The sequence below is a fragment of the Primulina tabacum genome, chromosome 9 (genome assembly GCF_025594145.1).
Source record: "Primulina tabacum isolate GXHZ01 chromosome 9, ASM2559414v2, whole genome shotgun sequence".
NCBI classification, from domain to species: Eukaryota; Viridiplantae; Streptophyta; class Magnoliopsida; order Lamiales; family Gesneriaceae; genus Primulina; species Primulina tabacum.
The window spans coordinates 36,088,968-36,104,832 of NC_134558.1; the positions used below are offsets into that span (position 1 = coordinate 36,088,968).

The following is a 15,865-nucleotide window of genomic DNA, read 5'->3' on the forward strand; positions in this document are numbered from 1 at the left end:
ACTTTCTTTAATCGCCCCATATTTTATGCTTGCATTAGAGCGACCAATTGTTGTTTAATATCTACTTTTTCTATGAACGTTTGTATGATTAATGTTTGACAACAACTTCTTTAATCAAGTTTTGTATCTATATTTCTAATCAGTACGCACAACTCTAAATAGCTAGAGTAGATTAGGGGATTAACTGAATATTAAAGCTAACTAACTGAATCAAACAAACTCCTAGAAGTTGATCAAATGTCTAAATCAAAAATTAAAGAAAGATGAACTTAACTAAATTTTGTAACAGCGGGAGCATCGATTAATATTTCACCGATAAGCAGGAGTAGAAAAGGAATCTATCAGAGCAAATAAATCTATTGTTGGAGTGTAATAATTGTCGTTGGAGCAATCAAAACATCGTGCTTGAGCTGTTTTATTGTTTAAAAAACGTTCAATCTTACAATTTGTACTAGAGCCGAAGTCACAGGTTCAATTCTAATTGATTGCAAGAACTACAATTATTATAAGAGAGATTGTTGGGGTTTTTTTAAAAATAATTTAATTTTTAAAATTAATTTCAAAAATAATTTTAAAAAAAGATTTGCAACAATATCTCAATCCGTGTTTACGAAGCACGGACGCTGCTCACGTGGAGCAGCGTCCGTGCTTCGTAAGCACGGACGATGCTCCACGTCCGCGCTGCGACGGAATATTTTAGCGACGGAACATATATAAAAATCGTCGCTAAAATTGAATCAGCGACGGTTCACCAACCGTCACTAAAATTGAATCGGAGACGGTTCAAAAACCGTCGCTGAAATGGAATCATCGACGGTTAAAAAACCGTCGCTAATTATAACCGTCGCTAAATGCCGAAATTTTGGTATGAATATCAACGGCGTACAATGCACGCTGCGAATAATTGTATTAACGGCGTGCACGTAAACCGTCTCTGATTCAATTTTAGCGACGGTTTTGGTATATATTCCGTAGCTAAAATATTCCGTCGCTTCCGAGCGCGGACGTGGAGCATCGTCCGTGCTTACGAAGCACAGCAGCATCCGTGCTTCGTAAGCACGGATTGAAGTATCGTTGCAAACCATTTTTTTAAAAATTATTTTTGAAATTAATTTTAAAAATTAAATTATTCTTAAAAAAAACCCGAGATTGTTGAGATTCAATAAATAATAATTGTTAATGTTTGGTAGAACAATCCAAACGTACATATGGCAACATAGTTTTAAAAGTCAAGTGTTAATTCTCATTTAATAATATCCTTATAATCATTTGATGTCACAACATAGTAACATAAAAAACCTTTTTTAAAAAAACATCAGTTTTAAATGTTTAATCATTTCTATTTAATTAGTCTATTAAAAACGTAACCGACATCAACTAGGTTGAATCGACTAAAATTGAGAGGAAAAAAAAAGATTTCTACCATTCAATTATTTGTAATTTATAATCAATAAATCACGGAGTTCATTAAAAGAAAATGCAAACCTTTGAAAAAAACTCATTAACATTCTTCTAATTGCCACCTAATTAGCAATTACTTTCAACAAATTACATATATATAAGTGTAATTTACCTTTCCCTATATAGTATACCACATGCATGCATGAAGTATATATGAATTTACTCCTTATCAAACACACCGACAAAACATAGATATTTTTCGATTTGTTTTGCCCCATAAAAAAAGACAGCTATCCAGCCAAATCATGTAGCAACTGCGTTCCCATCACATTCCTGTAGTGTAAAATCTGTTTTCACCGTCCAAGATTGAATACTGTACTGTTTGACAATCTTCCATATCATATCTAGGGTAAAAAAGTGAGCTTTGCAAGCCATGCTGGTATAAGCCCAATGTCAAAGACACCCCACTGCCTCCTGCATACGACATGGTTGGGGTTCCACCTCCCGCGGCTGCTGACTGATAAGGGTATGATGAGAAGTCCAATTCTATGGCACCAAAAGAGTCCCCAACTCCACCAGAACAATTATTCTTTACTTCATTTTCAAGGGTTTTGTTACTTTTTCCGCCATTTTTCTCAGGAATGTTGAGAATGGAAGATAGAGATTCGGAATGACTTCTAACCAACTGATCATGTGTTGGCTTCTGATCTTCATTCCATGAAAGATTTTGATTCAGAAACTCATGGTCATTCTGATCAGCGCCCTGTACGCCATCCTGATGATCTTTAAATTCTTCCAAGTACATTTCCTCCACCATGGGTTTCCATAGCCTTACTCTAGCATTAATGAACCAATTGGAGACCTGAAAAAGAGAGAGAAAGTTTATCGTACATGACAAGAAAATAATGTCATAGAGTAACATCTGATAAAATAATATTATAGGAGATTTGTTGAAGAAGAGATACAGATGCATATGTTTCCTTGATTACATAAATAAATTCTTGATCTTGAATAACATAATATAGGCTGAAAGGACTCGCCTGGCTTCTCGAGAGACCTGTTTGGCGTGCTAAAGTGTGTTTATCTATATCATTTGGATACCTGTACAAATCAAGAAAAATTATCAATTCATCACAAAGACTAATAAAAATAAATAAATAAATAAACTTAAGACCTCTCTATGTACACGAACACAAGAACAATGGAATCTTAAAGGATTTCAACAGAAACTAACAAAAAAAAAAAACAGGCTAGAGTCTGCAACAATAATGATTGAAAACAAGCAAGAATCTTAGAGTTCTGTTAGAATAGCAAGCAGGATGTTTCATTTTTTATTCCTTCGCCGGATCAAGATTGTACACAACTTATATGTATAATAGGAATAAGTATACTTGAAAATTATCAATTCATCACGGGTATATCAATTATGAACAAGAGATCAGAGCAAATACGGGTGGAGAAAATGCTCGAAAAGCCAAGCACGAAGAACAGAAACCGATCTCTCTGGCAGGCCTCGTTGTGGCCTCCATGGATGATTTTCCGTAATGCTCGTTTGCTGGAATGCTCTCTGTTGCCTCAAAGCTTGTTCAAGAAGTCTTAATCTTGGTGTTTCCCCTTTACTTGTGCCTGGTACTGCAGAAGCTTTGTGTCCCATTGCCTTCTCTGTGGCCTTCATCTGACTCAAAATTCCATCTTTAAGGCATCTAAAGTGTTTTGACACGGCTCTTGACGTTAAAGCTGAATAAACAGTCGCAGCTCCATTCCCAGCCACCGCTTCAAATGATGATGCCACCGCCTTCATCTGATCGCAGTAGTGCTTGTACCTTCTATCCACCTTCACCCCCACCACCCAAAAAAAATTGCTAACATGAATAAAACAGTAGGCAAAAAAAGTTATTTTTTTTGTCAAATGCCAAAAAATTGTAACTTTTCATGATGTTTGTAATTAATTTCCGGCGGATGGTACATAACACAGACTGGTGTGAAACAGAAGGTTCTGAAATTTAATGGAACTCCATATTTTCTCCATCTGGGCATGCATTAATGGAAAAGAGTCCCGATCCACAAGGTTGGTTCAGATTTTAAAGCCTTCCGTATTAATTTAAATCAGTTGAAAAAAAAGTAAGTTCATCCCAAGAACTAAATATGTGAAAAAAGTACTGAAAATGAATATCTGCAAAGGAAGAAATTAAAATATATGTACCTCTTCAAGCATTTGAAGCAACTTGGTCGTTCGGTTCTGCAATTCCAAGTGGTCAAAAGCATAAAGTGATTCCTTTGACATGGCATTTTCATCCTGCCGTTCACTGGTTTTCTGAATCTTTTGCTTTGAGCTATAAGTTTTATCTGTTCCGAGATTACAGAACTCGTTCAAAAGCTCTTGTATAGGCCCCAAGAACTTTGAGTTTCCAAACTGAAGGTTTTCTTGCTTCATATAGTACTGTTGTTCTCGATTCATATTAATTGACCTAGAACTTGATGGATCAAACCTTAAATCAGTTTCTTGTATGAGTTCTAAATATTGCAGACCAATACTCGAAGGATTTGATGAACTGAGAGAGAGTGAAAGACCTTTGCTTGGCGTTTCATTACCTTCACATGATAAAACACATCTCGAAGATGAAAATTCCACAATAGAGTTCACTGGTGAAACCATCGAAGAATCATTAATCCTGGGTAAAACAGATTTATAGTATTCGATAGAACTACCCGGCCCGTTGATTCCTTTCAAAGAAGAAGGTGAACTGATATGGTTTCCAGGCTTGTTCGAGAACCCTTTCCAGAAAACTGAGCTGTTTTCGTGGTTCAGATTCTTTGAAGGAAACCCTATTAACTCCATGCCTGAAGTACTCAAATTGTATATCTCTGGATTGAGCTCAAAACTTTGCAAGTGATTCACTAAATGAGCCTGCAGATTTTGATTCCCAATTGAATCAGCCATATAAAAACTTTTATATACTGCTCTATGTATACACAGATCTTCTTGTACAAAAATCAAACCCTGAAAGTACTACAAAATCCCCATTCTCCAGCTGAAAAACCGATCAAGATCCGAACCCATCAATCAAAGAACAACCATTATCTGAACAGATATCAACCTATATATCTGTTAACAAGAAACCAAAAACGCTTATTTTTGTGTAACTTTTTGATTGAATCTTTTTCTTTCCCTATTGTGACATACACGTACCTCTTTGTGTGTGCACTATGTTGGGATGCTTAGGGTAAGTACAATATATGAGATGAGTGTTACGTACACTTTAATATATAGCCAATGGTAGTTGCACTGCAAATATGACCTTACTTTTGTTACTTACTCGAATTTACCCAAAAAGAAAAGTCATGCCATGGAAGCAAACAGAGGAAAAGGAGATACACAAATCTTTGATCCCAAATACAAATGGAATAAATATGGCATGTTCATTGATCGTGACCTCAACAGTTATATTAATATATCCCTTTTTTTTACAAGGAGTGGATTAATATATACGTCCACACACACACATTCACATTTGTATGTATATACGACGTGTACAGACAGACAAAAGCTTTAAACTTTAATTGTTCGTACATAAAGTTTCCTGTTACAAGAAGTTCATAAAAAAAGAGTAACGGCCGGTGCATATGTAGGCGATAATTGCATACAAGGTTGTTTCGATCAAACCTACGAATCCCAAGACTCGAGCTAATCAGTAGATGTATATACTATGTCGCAGGCTTTTTCAGACAGGGGTTGTTGCATTGACCTGTGTTGTGTGGCAGCTGTGTTCTGATCAAATTTCAATGCAACAGTAAAATTCGGTGTGTATATATATTATGATCCCTATTTTTGTTATATTTCACAAATAATTGTGGCATATATGTTAGATAAATAATCCCTCCTGGAAACAAATTTTGAGGGCTTGGAATGGTCTGGCTTTTTTCTTATATAATTTTTATCTATTAAACCACCCGTCCAGCGATAATTGATAGGTTAAATTAATCTTATAATTTCCTATCTTGGTTCATGTGCATTTATTTTCTAAAATATTTATGATTTTAGTAATAAGATAATACATTAAAATCTGATATTATAAGTGTTTTTTATATTACATATATTGATTTAATTATTTTATATATCAATATTACGTTGTGGAATATTAGTCCCTGTGAGACCATATGAGATGAAGTTGTCCATGTGTTCCAACTAATTCTAATTAAAGCATCCATTAATCAAGGCCTTTCACCAGTCTTCTGTTTTTATCCTTTTCCTCCATCCTTCCTAATTGGGACCATGTGCAATTTTTTTCTTCATTTTCTAGAATTATATTTTGACATTATCATAATCAAACAAAATAAATTGACGATAATTATCCAATAATTGAATCTCAAAATTGCTTCCTTTACTTGATAGATATTGCTTCCTTTACTTGAACAAATTCATTTGTTACCACTAAGAAATCGGTCATATAACTAATTTGCATAGCTCTTTAGAGTTGTCCGAGTTGAATGATCATGTGACTGTTTAACCAAAATTAATAAGTTCGATCCCTTACCAACATTTTCTTGGGCTATCATGCATGTTGCGCAAGATTTGACAAGTGCAGTTTATCAAAGTTAATAAGTTTGATCCCTTACCAACATTTTCTCAGGCTATCATACATAAAACCGTTGTCTTTTAGAGGCAAAAGACAACGGTTTTTAGAATCAAAGACAACGGTTTTATAAAACGTTGTCTTTGAGCGTTTTTTAGGGTCAAAAGACAACGGTTTTATAAACCGTTGTCTATTAGCGTTTTTTTTGGGAGATTCGACAACGGTTTTAGAGAAAAACGTTTTTGTGGCATATTTAGCGACGGTTTGTTCTTTCACTGTCGCTAAAATTAGCGACGGATTTACATAAACCGTCGCAACGTTATAAATCGGCGACAGTTCAATCGTAACCGTCGCTAAATTTAGCGACAGCTAAAGAAAACTGTCGTATGTTTAAAAATAGCGACGGGTTTTCCAAAACCGTTGCTAAAGTTGGCGACCGTTACATATAAACCGTCGCTAAATCAAGCGACAAATTATATTTAACTGTCGCCGATTTAGAATTTTGCGACGGTTTAAGTACAACTGTCGCTATTTTCAAAAAAATTCATTCCCGCCTAAACTTCCCCCCATTTTCTTTCATCACTCTCTATAAATACATGCAAATTTGCTTCAATTTCTTCCATATCACTTCACAACAATTAAAATTTTTCTCACTTACACTATTTTATAACTTCACAACACTTAAAATTTTTACCTCTTACACGATTTTACCACTTTACAATACTTAAAATTTTTATCTCTTACACGATTTTTTTATCATTTCAAAACAATTAAAATTTTTATCTCTTACACGATTTTATCACTTCACGACTTTTAAATTTTTTTATCTCTTTCACTATTGTACCAATTCAAAACACAGATTTATTAAATTCTTAAATTTTTTTTTATTTTACCTAAAATATTAGCGACGGAATGTATAAACCGTCGCTAAATAGAGACGGTTTTGCCCAATTCCGTCGCTAAATGTAGCGACAGTGTTTAGTAAACCGTCGCTAAATATAGCGACGGGTCCTTGATTAGTTGCTAATTAGCGACGGTGGTTATATGCTGACCGTTGCAAATATCTTTTGCGACGGTTTTTGAAACCGTCGCAAATTATAGTTTCGACAACGTTTTTTCATTTGCGACGGTTTTAAAAACCGTCGCAAATTGTAGCTATGACAACGCTAAAAAACCGTTGTATTTGAGCGGACATTTAATAACACTGGCTTTAACAACAATTTTAAAATGGCTACGACAACGGTTAAAAACCGTTGTCGTATGACATTTTTCTTGTAGTGATTTGACAAGTGCAGTTTATCTAATAAGAGTGATTTGCATATCAATGCATTAACCCAATGATTTACGTTCATCGAATATAACGACTGCGAGATCCATCATCGTCAAAAATAATAATAAAAATTTGTGTACACAAAATAGACCGTTGAGCTTAAGACCCAAATACACTCATAAGTTAATTTCATAGTTCAAAATGCAAAGTGAATATATATATATCTTTCACAATTATCCACTCCAAAAAAATAAAAAAAATAGAAAAAACTTGCCTATATTTCTCCTTTGAAAAGTACTTATTGACATCTTCACTTAATTTGGTTGATTAAATGTCATTGTTGTCAATAATATCATTTTTTCCTAATCATATGACTAATCAATTTGGAAAATGAAACAAGACAAAGTGTGCGCCAATCGGCCAATGGCATGAAAAAAGTGTCGATATCTTGACCACCAATCAACAAGGAGGCTATTATAATATCTATATTTGTATATTTATTATTTTTATTATATTATAATGAAATACTCATGGATAAAAATCACATTTGGTTTCTTCATCAAATATTCCCCTAAAAAATTATATACCACCTTATAATCCAAAAAAACTTATCGCCCGTCAAAGACAACAAAATAAAAAAAAAATTACAAACAAAAATATAATTCGAACAAAAAACATAAAAAAAAATAAATATATATGTTTTACATAGAAAATGATGTATGTAGTTTCATATGTACTTGAAAAACATAGTGGTAATTTATTTTTGTAAATTTGGTAGTTATCAATTTATATGAAAGTGATATCTCATGATATTTGTGTCATGCTCTCATAAAAGAATCATTTTATAAATTACTAACTTATTTTAAAGCGACTTCGAATCGAAAAAAATTATTATATAGTATGTGTGATTATGTATATCAAGTATTAATTTATCGAGATTTTACTCTCAGGTTAGATTAGATCTCTTATGAGACGGTCTCACGAATCTTTATTTGTGAGACGGGTCAACCCTACCTATATTCACAATAAAAAATAATATTCTTAGCATAAAAAATAATAATTTTTCATGAATGACCCAAATAAGAGATCCGTATCACAAAATACGATCCGTAAGATCGTCTCACACAAATTTTTGCTTTCATGTTAAAAAATAGAGTGGAATATGATATCCCATTTTTCCTTCCTAGCACCCCCTTTTTTTCTACAACTAAAATAAATAATCATATTAATGTTTTTAACAGTCGTAGGCGGCATTAATTGTCAAATAACAAAATATATATATAGAGTGGTCCTTGAAAAATTTATTATTTATATGTAGAAAATGGACCCCTACTCTGTATGCCAGTGGACAAAGGCTAAAAATTAATAAATGAAAGTCCAGAATTAATTTCGAACCAAATTAAGGACCGTAAAATAACGGTGACATTGGTAAGTCAGCTTTTTTATTTTAAAATAAAATATGTCAATTGGACCAATCGAATCATATTATGAATTCAAATGCTTTCTGATAATGAATATTAAAAGTGTTCAATTTCAGTTTGCATGCAGGCTGTGAATGCATGTAACATGGTCCTCGATTCAAATATGCATTCAAAAATTTAGTTGAATGGATATGAATAGAAATATTACATATTAAAATGTTGTAGAGTAGGTCTCTTGTGATACGTTTTCACTAATCTTTATTTGTAAGACGGATCAACCTTAATGATATTCACAATAAAAGTAATACTCTTAGCATTAAAAGTTATATTTTTTCATGGATGACCCAAATAGAGATCCATCTCACAAAATACTACCCGTGAGACCGTCTCCGACAAGTTTTTGTCAATATTGTAATATAAATATTTTTATTCATGGGAAATTAAAACTTTGAGAGCTCTATTGGCCAAAACAAATTTTTCGGCTCAGTTTCAAAAGAAAGGGAATAACTCGAAATCCTTTGTCAAGTTCTGACTCTTGAATCTCAAATTCAAGAGTTCTCCATTGAGGCAGATGTGATACGCATTTGTCGAGGTATTTCAGGCTCTCCATTTCGCCTCCAAAAAGCCCTTCTCCACCAAACTTGAAATCCTCTCTGGATATTTGGACAATCATCACCAGCATTAAGAAACCTATTGAACCATGACAGAAAAATCTCTCGCTGCCAGGGCATCGGCAAAGTTAATATTGTGTTGCTAAGACCATCTTCAATTAAATGTCGATCAAGACCTTTGGATGCCCTCCGCATCCATCCAAAATCATCATAAAAAGGCACCAACCAAGTCCGCAAAAGCATGCACCTAACGTCTTTAGAGGCTAATAGTTGCCCCTTACCAATCCCAACAAAAAATCTGGCCGTAACTCTGCTGACTTCGTATCGGTGAATGACCGGCACTTTCGAATGAGCCTCAGCTAACTCAGACTGTGATGCCCATATCTTCAAAAACTCCTCAGCAATCTGTCTATCAATCAATATATCCAAAAGCCAATGCAAATTATCAGCCTGTCTGGCTATCTGGCCAACATTCTGTGTTGCTTCTTCTGCCGCTTTCAGAAAATATTGCCGAAGAAAGTTCAGGCACCCGTCACAAGCCGAGTATAACGACTCCTTTCTCAAATCTGTGTGGGATGAATTCTCACGAAGCATTTTGGCAACCAAAATTTTCATCTCTCTCCTAGCTTTCTCGTCTTTTCCTTCAAGAACTGCGTGCAAAAGCTTGAGAAGCAATTCTTCATTATCATTTCCGTATTCCACCCCTGTGGTAACATCAACAGAAACCCTCTTCAAAACTTCCACAGCTCCAACCCCTTCGAGACGAAGCTCTGATAACAAGGAAGCTACCTTCTCTTCTTCATCTTCAGCCCATGGAGCAGCCTCCAAGTACTCCAAGCAAGACAACACGCCAGCATCAAATTCAATTGCCGATGAGACCTAATTACAAGACATTTACCATATTTTTACAACATAACTGTGGAGTTTAGCTTAATAATCCAACAACAATCATTCATCTGTTCACAATTCAATAATAATAAATGGTTTATCTACGATGAGACATTGAATGAAAATAATTGTAAAAAAAATCATGGAATAGAAACGATGAGACATTGAATGAAAATAATTGTAAAAAAAATCATGGAATAGAAATATAGGTAAGAGTGAGTGAAACTGTAAACAAAGTCAACCATTTCAAGTCAAAGTTTGTTGGTGAAGTCATCTTGAGAGCAAAAAGGACTACTCTAAGGAATCTAGATATTGAAGAAAATCATATTTTCAGGGACTTGATTGAAAGAAATAAAATTCCTAAAACTCTGAGGCATTTGCTCAGTCTTGATTTCCATTCCTATGATGAGAAAGTAGGCTGGCAAAAATCAAACACAAAAAATATCGCTTCCAATCAAGTTTCATTCTCTAAATCTCAGGTCCACTGTCAGTCAATCAAGATTAATTTTCCAATGTTTTATAGGTCCATGTGCAGTTGGAAATACTATACCATGCATTGGAAAATTGGAACAAATCAACATGAATAGATACAGAAATGGAAAATATATTTTACTTAAAAATAACATTCTACGATAAGATTCTCATAAAGACCATAGTTGAAACTTAATTTATCTTTCAAGCTTTTATTGGGTTCAGACAAGTTTTTGTACAGATGCAATCCAGAATGGGGATTGATGCGCCAGATACCCGCTACCCTGTTTCACTTACATTATTGCATATAAGGGTTTGTAAAGATTACTCCTATGATGAAACACCGAAACACAAGTAGAGTGTTTTAACATCACGATCAATAAGTTAGGCGATAAGTTCAACAGTATAGCCGGCGAAACCCCAGTACCAGTCTACTAGGGAGGATATAGTCTCTAACTTATTAACCATTCTACAACTGCTCATGGAATCGATTTGGGATCAGAACATACTGGCAAAGACAAAAACCCCATTCCACAGCTACCAGATTCGAGTAAAATTCCAGCCAATTATAGCAACTTCAATATTCATAAACTGCACCATGCATATGTGGATATCTACAACTTGACTTACATCTACCACACATTAAATTCCAAAAAAACAGCAGTTTATGCATCAGTGGAACTCAAATAGGAAAGTGATCTAGCTCTAAGATCTGGCGAGCTAATCCATCACATTTTAAGTTCTTATTTGTTAGCAAATTGATCGCCACTTAAACATAACTATCTCATCTTTATTATCCAGCTTATCCTTCAATACAGTTATGTTCATCTCCAATGTTCTATTTTTCCATTCACAACCTTGCACTTTTCTCCATTCATTCACTTAATTTTCAATTCTGGATCAACTTTCACCACCTATGACTAGATTTGCATATATTTAACAAATATAAAGGTTCAACTACATCGAAGAAATGCAGATTAGCGATTTCTGAGAGCATGCAAGACTCACCTTGAGAATACCCAACACTCGTGGAACATCTTCCCTCATCAGCTTCTTCCTCAAATCCTTACAATACATTAGCCTAAGACTCTCAATATAAACTTCAATATCATCACAATCCGCTATCTCCACAATGTATGGCCCCATACTGCGCTGCTGCTTAACCCACTTCTCATTCAATTTCAAAGCAAAAAATCTGCTATGAGCCACAAGGATCTGTCTATGTACACTCATAGAGACGCTAAACCCATCCTTGGAACTTAAAGTCAGCTTCACATCGCCAGTACCCATATCATTAAACTGGTTTCCGGGGCTCCTCGAAGCCAGAAGATCCAATAAACGCTGCTGCATTAGCGCCTTCTTGTCTTGGGGCTGTGGGTTTGCAGAAAGCTTCGAGCTTTGGGGGTTCTCAAACGGAACAACACCGTTAGGTACAAGGGTTGAGGCTTTGAGGTGGCAATCGGGTTCATTGGACATCATTTCGAAAAGGGTTGGGCTTGAACGGGTTTTATCCACAAACGGAGGGGGTGACGTTGGGTTGAGAAGTCCAGCGGTAAGTACGGAGTTAAATTTACTGAACGATGACGAAAAATTATCAACCGCGGGATTGGGGCCGCCATTGACAGTGTTCGTGATGGTGTAGGAGTCCATGGTGGAGGGTGAGTGCCGAAATTTGAGATCAATGGGGGAAGAGAGTGGAAAGGGGTAGGACACTAGTGATGACGTAGGCGTGGTTTCAACCGGCGATGAAGGTGGCTGTTTGGAGGCTGAGCAACACCAAGAATTGCCTGGAGAAACTACAATGGGAGTGTCAAGCTGTCGGCTTTTATAAAGGTTTTCGGTTGTACAAGGGGTGGAAGTAGAAGTTGAGGGTGTCGAGTCCAAAGCGGCGCAACCAGTGGTGGTGATAGTAGTCTCACGGTAGCGGCGGCGGTTGAGTTTGGCTGGTTGGGTTTGGGCTTTGATATGAGTGGCGGTAGCTGCCATATGATTGAAGAAGTGTCAGTGTGTTTAGTACTTGGGTCAGCGTGTGGGTGTTTTGGGGGGGTGTTTTTGTCATTTAGCTTCAGGGATCCATTGGCCTCATCACCATATTTCGCAAAGTAGAGACAGAATGGTGATTGAAACAAGACAGAAAAGTGGGGTATTTGAGTTAGATAAACGAAAACAGAGATGGCAAGATTGATGATTATATTGATATGAGCTGAGTAATGGATTTTTAATGTGGTCCTTCAGCTTTATTCCTCTTGTTATAAAATTTTTAAAATAAGTAAGATGTACTTACTTACTCATCAAGGTTGATTCAAGCAAAATTGATAATAATATGGGATAGTTTTTGTAAATGGTCAGTGAAGACAATGCTTCGGTACTAAGACCGAAATATAAGTAAAAAGCAAGAAAATGTTACTTAAATTTATCTGTATCTTTCCTATTCCTGGTATGTAAGACATGAATACCTCTCTTTGTAAATGGAATTTCAACCTGTCTTGCTCAGAGGATTTGATTCGATTTGAGATTCACATATGTATAGAATAACATGCATAAATACGTTAGGGATATGTTTGTGTTACTCTATTAAGTAAATAATTAATGAATTCGAGTGGACTTCTTTTCAATGGCATCAAATTGAGAAATATACCATATGAAATGTTGAGTGCATATATATTTTTTATATTTGAACACTTGTCAATATTTTTTTTTGGAGCCGAAATCAAGTGATGATATAATTAAATTGTGGTCTTTAGAGTAGCTGATAACTTGATTTTGCACATCCCTTGAATGAGAAGTTTAGATAAAATGGAATTGTAAGCTATGGTTGGCAAATTATTGAGCATTATTAGATTTTGGTTTGGCTTTGCCAGGAAGCATTGGAATTCACCAGATTAGATACAAAAAGGGAGGAAAAATCCCCAACGGACATTTGAAACCCCACCGATTTTATGTGTTTTGGGCATCCTTTACGTCTTTTGTTTATTGTCTATGATTATATTTTAACAGAGGTGTGCCGATTGCTTTGGACAATTTTCATAAAGAACCTTGTCTCTTTGGGCATCACTATAGCACAATAGAACATTACTATGGCCAATCAAGAACTAGGAATATTCCATACTTGGAAGGTGATGTCAATGCTTCATTTTGTTTGTATTTCACATTTACAATAATGTGATTTGCTCTCTTTAAATTTTTCGAGTTTAGAAGCTTTAATTCGACCCCTTCACATAAAATCTTGGTTTGGTAATTAAATTGTAGGACCGATCGTTTGTCGGTTTACCAAAAATTATAGTTGGTGGTAACAATGCAAATCAAATATTTCAAAGTTTCCAAAAAACTATACTCTAACAATTGCACTTCTTATAATCAACGAGAATTGAACTCTTGCCTTTTTATCTGATACTAATTATAGGATCAAGACTTTGCAGGTTTACCAAAAACTATAGCTGATTGTAGCGGTGCAACTCAAATCTTTTAAATCGTACAATAACTCAAACGTTATGTTTCGATTTCTCTACTCAACTGTTGTAGTTATTACACTCAAACAATATATCAATAGTTTTAATTGTAGATAACTCAAATATTTTATATACTGTAATTTTATTACAAATTAGCAATATATTATATAAAATATCATAGAATAACATTAACTTGAATATCTCCTAGATAAAAATCTTTGAATTTAAACTGTTAGCCGGTGAAACTTAAGATAAAATTTTCTTTGCTCAAAATATTGATTTTTTTCTTTTGAGATTCAATCATACTTCACTAACCTACGGCGCTTACTTACCTTTCGAAAATATGTTTATGTAAGCAGAACAAATAACTTCGACTCTAAATGACCTCAGAAAAACCGAGTTCGTATCCACATTTCGCATTAAAACAAAACTCTCATGGTATTAAAAAAGAACAAGTTTTCGCTAAATCCAAAATTCTTCGAACAAATAGAACTAAAAGATAACAACAATACACACTTAGTTTTCCTAGTATCAAAAAGAACCACCACACCACATGATGCAAAAGACATTACTTTAAAGGGACCATTCGCTATTTTTTTTTAAAAAAAATAGTCCCTCGGAAAAATATAAAATATTTCTTGCAAACTAGTGCCTTTTTCGATGTTTTATTTAAAATTATTGCGGCATACAATTTTCTTTGCAACTTATTTGTTTACTGGACTATGACAACACAATTAACATTCTCAATTCCATTTATTGCAAAGTCAGAAATGGTAGCAATTAACTAATCCCATAATTGATTACTACCAAAGTTGCCAGCGGAGTAGTGCACAAGGCATGCTGAACATTCTTAATTCCATTTATTGCAACATTCAATAACAGCGGGTGGCCAAAATGAAATTATCTGTATATAAAATTTTTAATTTATTAATGTAGACTAGGACCAAAAGCAAATTTAACTACTCTTGTATATATATTATATATTGTTTGCACTTTAATTTATTCAATATATAATTTTGTATCAAACCAGTATAATATATAAATATCTGGGAACTCTGACACAAACCAACTGACTACTAGATTGTTTTCTTCACTTTTTAAACGCTCAAGAATCAAGATGGCTTCTTTTTACTCAACCGAGTCTAGTAATCTTTGAAAGGCTGAATGAAATGTGACACTTTACCTTTTTCTTTTGTTTGTATATATTTAAACGACACAGATGCATATTTGCACTTTAAATCCAATGTGTGTGTGTGTGTTTTTTTTTTTCACCAAACCAAACTACACAATAAAATCAGCCATTCCAAATTTTGAATTCAAACCTTGACATCTAGCCGTCAACAAAACAAAATTGCCACAGTTGTCACACCCGAAATACATGAAAAGTTTTGGGCTCTAAATTGTTTTTGTTAAACATTAATTATACTACGTAATAATAATAAAATCACGGATCCGGTGACGTGCGAAGTACCACTATTGAATCATGTGGATCTCATCTTATGCAAAGTAGAAGATCCCTTGTGTGCAGTAAATGAGTTATACATAGATCCCGATCACTCGATTGAATCCAATAATTCACTAGTCACATGAAAATTTTCATTCGCGCCTTTGATGAATCGCAAGACGATGACCCACAAATTACGGGTTTGGTCGATATTGTTTCGAAAGATGAGAATATATAAACGTCCCTAAGTATAAAAATCCACATTATCATATTGAAATTCCTCGCCAAAACAAAAATACTAAAGTACATAATAGAATCAATAATTTTAACACACTT

At 34.6% G+C, this 15,865-nt stretch overlaps 1 protein-coding gene and 1 pseudogene across 1 annotated transcript; both read right to left on the reverse strand.

Annotated features, from left to right (window-relative positions):
• Positions 1 to 1,482: 1,482 nt before the first annotated feature.
• LOC142555652 (homeobox protein BEL1 homolog) lies at positions 1,483 to 4,777 on the reverse strand (annotated as a pseudogene).
• Positions 4,778 to 9,073: 4,296 nt separating this feature from the next.
• LOC142555653 (BTB/POZ domain-containing protein At1g63850-like) lies at positions 9,074 to 12,761 on the reverse strand. The gene is made up of 2 exons (XM_075666654.1): positions 11,645 to 12,761; positions 9,074 to 10,156 (listed from the first exon to the last, which is right to left on the reverse strand). Exons 1-2 carry the CDS (start codon positions 12,620 to 12,622, stop codon positions 9,215 to 9,217), a joined length of 1,920 nt encoding a protein of 639 aa, XP_075522769.1. The 5' UTR covers positions 12,623 to 12,761; the 3' UTR covers positions 9,074 to 9,214.
• Positions 12,762 to 15,865: the final 3,104 nt, after the last annotated feature.

What these genes read in the sequence shown, in the direction of transcription:
- LOC142555653 (XM_075666654.1), bottom strand. Translation starts at nt 12,622, where the DNA reads ATGGCAGCTACCGCCACTCATATCAAAGCCCAAACCCAACCAGCCAAA. An exon ending in GAGTGTTGGGTATTCTCAAG is followed by an intron (nt 10,157 to 11,644) that starts GTGAGTCTTGCA and finishes TCTTGTAATTAG; the next exon opens with GTCTCATCGGCAATTGAATT.